The sequence below is a fragment of the Diachasma alloeum genome, unplaced genomic scaffold, assembly GCF_001412515.2.
Source record: "Diachasma alloeum isolate Michigan unplaced genomic scaffold, Dall2.0 Dall_scaffold_00210, whole genome shotgun sequence".
Lineage (NCBI taxonomy): Eukaryota > Metazoa > Arthropoda > Insecta > Hymenoptera > Braconidae > Diachasma > Diachasma alloeum.
The window spans coordinates 1,125,506-1,133,939 of record NW_021680375.1 but is presented as its reverse complement, the minus strand read 5'-3'; the positions used below and the strand labels follow the sequence as shown (position 1 = coordinate 1,133,939).

Sequence of the window (8,434 nt, the reverse complement as noted above, 5' to 3'; positions counted from 1 at the left end):
GGCAATATAGCTCCTACATTCCCTCCTCTCGCCCTATTGTCCTTAATTTCACCGTCTTTATTTTGGTAATGCTCTTCTTTACCGACGGGAAAACTGTTAAATCCGAATTAGATTAATGAAAAAAATTATTTTCTCATCACGCTGTGACGAAAAGTGAACTTTTCGGCACGCTCCGCGTGCCTCGTAAACTCGTGAAAAAATGTTTTTTAGCACTCGTTACGAAATATACTATTTCAGTTATCATGGCCTAAAAATAGTCGCTTAAGGCCCGGGTGTACTATCTTTCGAATGTTATCTGGATTTTTTTTATCTTTCGAAATCCAAAATTGTCAATTGAGTGCTACATCATGTAGAAATTACCAAAAATTATGATAGAATGATAGAAAAAATGAGAAAAAATTCTGAACTTTTTCAAAGAGCGTTTTTAATTGAGATTCAGAATGAGTGGAAAAATGTGGAAATTACTAGTAAACGAAAAGTCTTTTCGTTCACAAGTTTCGACTTTTCGTTTACTAGTAAACGAAAAATGGCACAGTTCGGCACTCGCTGAACGTAACATCACTAACAAAATAGTATATTTCGTAACGAGTGCAAAAAACATTTTTTCACGAGTTACGAACAATATTTTTCATCACAATGTGGCGGAAATTGGACTTTTAGGCACGCGGAGCGTGCCGAAAAGTTCACTTTTCGTCACAGCGTGATGAAAAATATTGTTCGGATACACGTGCGACGGGGTGTTTTAACTCGTGTGATTGGCAGCCCTCGGCTTCGCCTCGGGCCGCCAACTTCACACTCGTTACCACCCCGTCGCACTTGTATCGAAATATACTAATCTGTAATTTCTGTAATGCTCTTCTTTACCGACGGGTAAATGAGTGATTCCAGCGCCACGCAGTTCATCACGATTGCTCCTGGAACCACCTTTTCCGCAAAATTCATGTGTTTACGCATTGACAGAATGGAAAATTAGTCTGCGAAGAAAAACGTTCTTAATCGATGTGCATGTTGTGTGTGGCAACTTTGCGATATTTCGTTGTTAATTAATATGCCGCGACGAGTCCATTCCACGTATGTATATTTTATTCAAAGCTAATTCATATTTATTCACGACAAATTGGGGGTTTTCCAGCTTTTTCGAGGTTATTTTCGTTCACATCCCCTTGTGATTATGTCATCAACAAACGCGGGGTCATTTTTCATTGACAAGTTGACAGAGAAAGTCAAAAAGTTTGTGTCACTGCGGGAAAATTTGGCTAATTGATTGTTAGGTTTAATTGTAATGGCTATTTTATCCTCAGGATGATGTTGGGCTAGCGCGGCAGTAATTCTTTTATCATGATATCACTATCGGTTTCACTGAGGCTCTGCAGATATACCAAATGTTGCAACAAAATTTTAACAACTTCAGTGAGTATTAATTGGCTTTCTTTTGTAATTAGGGGAGATTGGGGTAAAATGAACACTTTTGACTTTTTTTTAAATCTGTAGTGAATTGGTAAACTAGGATAAGTGCATTTCAACTGAGGACAGTTATCAAGCGATATCTCGTAAATAAAAATAGATATCGAAATTTTTATTAGAACCTTTTTTGTAGAGGGAGATGTGGGCTACAAAAAAGTTTCTGACAAAAATTTCGATATCTGTTTTTATTTACGAGATATCGCTTGATAATTGTCCTCAGTTGAAATGCACTTATCCTAGTTTACCAATTCACTACAGAAATGTTAATGACGGCTTGAATTGTTGATGAAATTTAATAAATTTTTCTTCATTGCAAAGAACAATTCTTTCCCTTTGCGATGAGCCTAAACTGAGCTAAATTGATAAATTTGTTTCTGAGTTATGACTAATTAAAACAAAAGTCTAAAGTGTCCATTTCACCCCACTCTCCCCTATAAGTTCGTTGTGAATTCGTTCATCAAAGTTTTCGAGAGAAAGACTTGGGGTTTTTTGATTGTGAGGATATTGTTGCTATTTTCGTTGTTATGTTTTGATTGTTGATGAGAAAATTGAAAGCATGAGTGATGGCAACTGCAAAGAGGGGTTTCGATTCCACGAAAATTGGAGGAGAAAAATTTTACGATATCTTCACTCAATTTTTCATTTGATGAATTTTCCGTCAGACAAATCACTCTTGAAATTTTCTCCTATAGTCACTAATTCTTTGAATCCTTCCCTCAGTAGAATTTTTCAATCATTAATGAAGAGACTTACGAGACAATTAAGATACATTTCTTGTACACGGTTAAACAATTTTGTTTGAAATAGAGTAAACAGACCAATAGCTGGACGATTTCCCCTTTTATTGAATATTCTGTAAATAATAGAATGAAAACTGCACGGATTGTTATCATTATCAATAATAACACTTATGTGTAATCATGTGATGGAGTTTTTTTCGAAATATCAACATTACAGCGAGAAAAAAAAATATTCGGGAGGTACAGTGGTGGGTGGCGAGGCGCTGCAATTTGCTAAGCATCAGTGACAAAGTGTCGTGGAGAAAAAAAAGTTCTCTTCCGAAAGAGTCAGATGTGGGAAATAGCACAATATTTTCAGAAGGAGAATCACATCCCGAAGATTGAGAATCTATTTGGCCTTGTATTTCTTCGCATTCAGTAAAACAAAATTCACATGTTTGTATAAACTGGATGAAAGATTTGGACGATATTTCACTTTTCCCTCATTTAATTATTCTTCTCTTCAAATTTTCCACTTCAAATTATTGTTTGTTCCTAATTCACATATTCTTTCGGGCCTAGAACTCATTTTTTATTCATTCCGCTACTTCATCGATTTTAAATCCTTTAATGAAGTTCAACATTTCCTTAAGCGTTCAGCTATTGGCCTGTTTGCCCTATATTTGGCGGATATTTGGAGATTTTTATCAAGTGATTATTACACTGAAATTTGGAGGAAATCTGTGATTGAAACTTTACAGTGTGATGTGAAGAAAATAGACTCAAACTCAATTTTAGTCGAATTATTTCATGAAAATTAATAAAAATTGAGAAAATTCAGGTAAATATCGTCGTAAGTGGTATGCATTACCATAGCTGTTACGCCCCTTTGGGTCTACGACGACGATATATTCTTAAATTTTCAATTGATTGAGAAAATTGAGATTTGGAAATTTTATCAAGTGATAACCTCACTGAAATTTGGAAACTGAAATTTTAACTGTCCCAATGCATTTATTCATTGGAATGTCCTTATGTTCTAAACAGTACTCTGCGAGACCTGTGACGAAAGAAGAGCCTCTCCGGGAGCCACCATGGATAACAGTCTCGAGTGGCTCGAAGACCCCCCTGGATAGATCAAAATTGAGTCCAGAGGATTTAATACCACCTGCCCAGGTTCTGGCGAAAAAACTTGACACCAGCAGTATTCAAAATGCCAAGAATTTGGAGGGAGGGTGGAAAGAACTGGCACTAGACTCCACTAAATTACACAAACACTGTTTAGCACTATCGAAAATCCGTCTGACATGTGAGTATTCATTTATTTTATTCTCCAATTATTAAAAATGTGAATATTTATTTATTTTATTCTCCAATTTTAATCATTAATAACAGTAATTTAATAATAAAATTTTTTCATTAAATTTAACAATTCAATTAAAATTAAATTAATTAAATTATTCTTTTAATTTGTGATTTTAATTTCAATTTTAATTTTTTTTGTAATTTTTTTGGATTTATATTTGCTTTGAAATTGAATGTACCTCATAAAAAAACCAGAGGATATTCTTTAAAGGCTCTTTACATTTTATTTTAACATCATTTGTTCATGAGGGAAATGATTAATTAGCAATGAAAGTGATGATTAGTGATTTGTTAAATTATTCTTTTAATTTTTTATTTCAACTTCAATTTTAATTTTTTTGTAATTTTTTTGGATTTATATTTGCTTTGAAATTGAATGTACCTCCTAAAAAAACCAGAGGATATTCTTTAAAGGCTCTTTACATTTTATTTTAACATCATTTGTTCATGACGGAAATGATTAATTAGCAATGAAAGTGATCATTAGTGATTTATTAAATTATTCTTTTAATTTTTTATTTTAACTTCAATTTTAATTTTTTTGTAATTTTTTTAGATTTATATTTGCTTTGAAATTGAATGTACCTCATAAAAAAACCAGAGGATATTCTTTAAAGGCTCTTTACATTTTATTTTAACATCATTTGTTCATGAGGGAAATGATTAATTAGCAATGAACGTGATGATTAGTGATTTATTAAATTATTCTTTTAATTTTTTATTTTAACTTCAATTTTAATTTTTTTGTAATTTTTTTAGATTTATATTTGCTTTGAAATTGAATGTACCTCATAAAAAAACCCAGAGGATATTCTTTAATGGCTCTTTACATTTTATTTTAACATCATTTGTTCATGAGGGAAATGATTAATTAGCAATGAAAGTGATGATTAGTGATTTGTTAAATTATTCTTTTAATTTTTTATTTCAACTTCAATTTTAATTTTTTGTAATTTTTTTGGATTTATATTTGCTTTGAAATTGAATGTACCTCATAAAAAAACCAGAGGATATTCTTTAAAGGCTCTTTACATTTTATTTTAACATCATTTGTTCATGAGGGAAATGATTAATTAGCAATGAAAGTGATGATTAGTGATTTGTTAAATTATTCTTTTAATTTTTTATTTCAACTTCAATTTTAATTTTTTTGTAATTTTTTTGGATTTATATTTGCTTTGAAATTGAATGTACCTCCTAAAAAAACCCAGAGGATATTCTTTAATGGCTCTTTACATTTTATTTTAACATCATTTGTTCATGAGGGAAATGATTAATTAGCAATGAAAGTGATCATTAGTGATTTATTAAATTATTCTTTTAATTTTTTATTTTAATTTCAATTTTAATTTTTTTTGTAATTTTTTTGGATTTATATTTGCTTTGAAATTCAATGTACCTCATGAGAAAACCAGAGAATATTCTTTAAAGGCTCTTTACATTTTATTTCAACATTTGTTCATGAGGGAAAAGATTAATTAGCAATGACTCCATGAATGTCCTTGGATTTATTAGTTTCCTAAAATTCATGATTGATTTGTTTATTGTTGAAGGTTTGAAATACATTTGACACTGAATTTTATTTTCGTTTACGCAGCTCTAGTTGTAATTACGACAATGGGAGGATATGCCCTGGCCCCAGGTGCTTTTGACCCTCAGACATTCGTCCTGTGTGCTCTAGGAACTGGTCTTGTGTCAGCCACCGCAAACTCCATAAATCAATTTTTCGAAGTTCCATTCGATGCTCAAATGTCGAGGACGAAGAATCGAGTACTTGTACGGGGACATGTCACGTGAGTTAACTAAATCATCATTTTTGCTTCCGAATGGAAGCATTGTATTCGTCAAATCCGAAATTTTTAATATTTTGGGTCAGGATAACTAAATTTGATTGCATCATTTGTTGTTGTAAAAATTTATTACGAAACCAATCTTCCGAGAAAAATAAAAAAATGATTATAATTATGTATATCATGCATATACATGTATGGTATATATAATATATTTCACATAATGATCATAATAATTATAATAATGCAAATAATTTTAAAGAATTGAAATTTAAAATTTTAATCGTATTTTTGAGAAAAATATATGTATATAATATATATTATTTATAATGTATAATATTATTTATAATGTATAATATATATTATTCATAATGTATAATATATATTATATATTATATTGATAAATAAACATATTTATAAAAAAAATTTTTTATATATTTTATATTTTTTTATTTTCGTATACTATTTAATTACGTTCTTCATACAATAAGTTAACATGTAACGTTCTTTTAAAGGGATTTTTTAAAAAAAGGTAAAAAATATTAACAGTCAACTTTGGGGGAATACTGGTTGCCACCATTGGGACAATGTTGGCTGCCAATCAATGAGTGATTAATTTATGGTGTTTTAGACCTGCACATGCCATCGCCTTTGCAACGATTTCCGGTATCACTGGACTCTCGATACTGTATTTCACAGTCAATGGATTGACCGCCGCACTCGGCGCAGCCAACTTGGTGCTGTACACGCTTATTTATACACCAATGAAACGAGTGTCGATTCTCAACACGTGGGTTGGATCCGTTGGTAAATATCGCCGCAAATTAAAAAATACTCTTAATGTTTTTCACTAAATTTAGAAACTTGACAAGTTTATCCCCCATTTTTATTGATAATTTATTCACATCAGATATGAACAATGACAGTCTTTCACTATATTTCGATATTTTCTGTTAGAAATTTCTTGAGCTGGAGAATTGTTTCTTGACATTTTCTACTGAAATAATTTTTTTACACCAACTCTTTGATTAATTATGTTAATTATCAATGTCGAGAAGGAAAATGTAAAAATACATTATTCAGCTGCACAAATTTCCAACAATAAATATCTATTACTATGTTTTTTTTCTAAAATAACTCATTTTTAAACTTATCTTTCAATTAAATCTTCAAATAATAACATTTTTATAATGAAGAGAAATACAGGAAAATGATGATTAATAATATTGTAACGAATCTTCAACTTTTCAATTCCGTTCTATGATTTATTTATTCTTCTCTTTCCTCCGAATCTCCTCTGAAGTTAGCATCACTCTTTTATCATTCATTATTCTTTTTCTTTCTGTTTTCTACACTTCCTGTTATATTTTTCTTCGCCTCGTTTGATTACAATAAACTATTATTATTTTAAGGATGTACTACACCCTTTCGGCCAAAATTCACGTTTTTTTCATTATTCTGGCAAATTATTAATCGGATTGACGCAAAATAATATACCGTGTTTGCGTTTTATCATTATTGACTGACTCACGCAGTTTCATGATAGTGCAATCATTTTTCCTGCATTTTTTCTAAAGTTTTGTGAATTTCCGAAATTTTTTAGAAAAAACGCAGGAAATCGATTGCACGATCATGAAATTTCGTGAGTGATTAAGTAATGATGAAACGCAAAAACGGTATATTTTTTCACATCAATCCGATCAATAATTTACCAGAAAAATTTAAAAAACGTAAATTTTGGCGAAAAGAGTGTAATACATTCTTAAGCCGCGTTTCTTCAATATTTTCAGTTGGAGCAATTCCACCTCTGATGGGTTGGGCAGGCTGTGTTGGAGACATTCTAGCGCCTGGGGCCTGGATAATGTCGGGAATGCTGTACGCATGGCAGTTTCCCCATTTCAACGCACTCTCCTGGAACCTCAGACCTGACTACAGTCGAGCTGGGTACAGGATGATGGCTGTCACCAACCCGGGACTCTGCAGGAGGACTGCTCTGCGATACACTAGTGTATTAATGGGACTCTCGTATTTATCACCCATGTTGGAGGTCACTAATTGGTGGTTCGCAGCTGCCTCTACTCCGCTCAATGCATATTTCCTATATTTAGGTGAATTTATATCTCATTTCCTCAAATCATGTCTCCTGAATTTTTCAAGTTTTCCTCAAGATTCCCTGTATAGAAACGAAGTCGTCAAGTTTTTCAGGAAAAATCACGAGTGCGAAGCAATTAAATGCCCGATTATTTTTGAAGCTCGTGTGGTATTCAGGGGATTATTTTTCCAATCCAAATGTCAGGCAATATAATTGGACCATGAGACGAAACTCACAATTGAAAAACGAAAATTGTATAATTAACACTCATTTCGAATAAAAATCCTCGGATTACCACAATTGAATTCAATCTGTCAGTTTGACGAGGGGTTAATTCGACTGCATGATGTTTTGTTTTTTATATAGCAACTACCAGAGAAAATTGTCAAAAAATTATCAGTTGAAAACCCTGTAGCTTGTACCACGTGATGTCGAATGGGCCAATTATATTGCCCGATATTTGGGTTGGAAAAATAATCAGTCAAATTTTTCTCACGAATGAATTGATAATAAATTAATACGAATGCATTTTTATGATAATTCTAAAAATGATTTGCTATTTTTGATTCTAGCCTGGCAGTTTAATAAGAAATCAGACAGTGCAAGTTCTCGAAAGCTGTTTCGTTTCTCCTTAATTCACCTCCCAATTTTAATGCTCATGATGCTGTGCAGTAAGAAATCTTGGGCCAGTGGAGCGAGCGATGAAACGACGAGTCAGAAAATTAGTGCAAAAGTTGCAGATTTGTTTGAGACCTCAACGAGGCTGTTCTCGCCGACCTCAGCGTAGATTAATAGATTTTTAATTGTGTAAAAACAAACGTGTACAGTTCATCACCCCCATGTACATAAATCACCATTGTGTAATTAAGTTATGATGAAGAGTAAATTATCTCGTTAAAATGATATTATTGCTAGTTGTTGCTTGCCTCCCTCTTTCTTTGTCATCATTCTTTTATCTCGTGTCTCGTGCTTTTTATATCTCTTCATTATTTATTTCCTATTTG

General features: G+C 32.0%; 1 protein-coding gene across 2 annotated transcripts; it reads left to right on the top strand.

The window, feature by feature from the left end:
• The first annotated feature begins 930 nt into the window (after positions 1-930).
• On the top strand, positions 931-8,335 carry LOC107036677 (protoheme IX farnesyltransferase, mitochondrial). Of its 2 annotated transcripts, none has more exons than XM_015254791.1 (7): positions 931-1,071; positions 1,302-1,410; positions 3,231-3,492; positions 5,146-5,341; positions 5,970-6,145; positions 7,129-7,446; positions 8,003-8,335. In XM_015254791.1, the coding sequence occupies exons 2-7, from the start codon at positions 1,339-1,341 to the stop codon at positions 8,215-8,217; spliced, it is 1,239 nt and encodes a 412-aa protein (XP_015110277.1). In that variant the 5' UTR covers positions 931-1,071; positions 1,302-1,338; the 3' UTR covers positions 8,218-8,335. The 2 variants fall into 2 exon arrangements, with proteins under 2 accessions (XP_015110277.1, XP_015110279.1); XM_015254793.1 differs by lacking the exon at positions 931-1,071 and adding an exon at positions 1,142-1,230.
• The last annotated feature ends 99 nt before the right edge of the window (positions 8,336-8,434 follow it).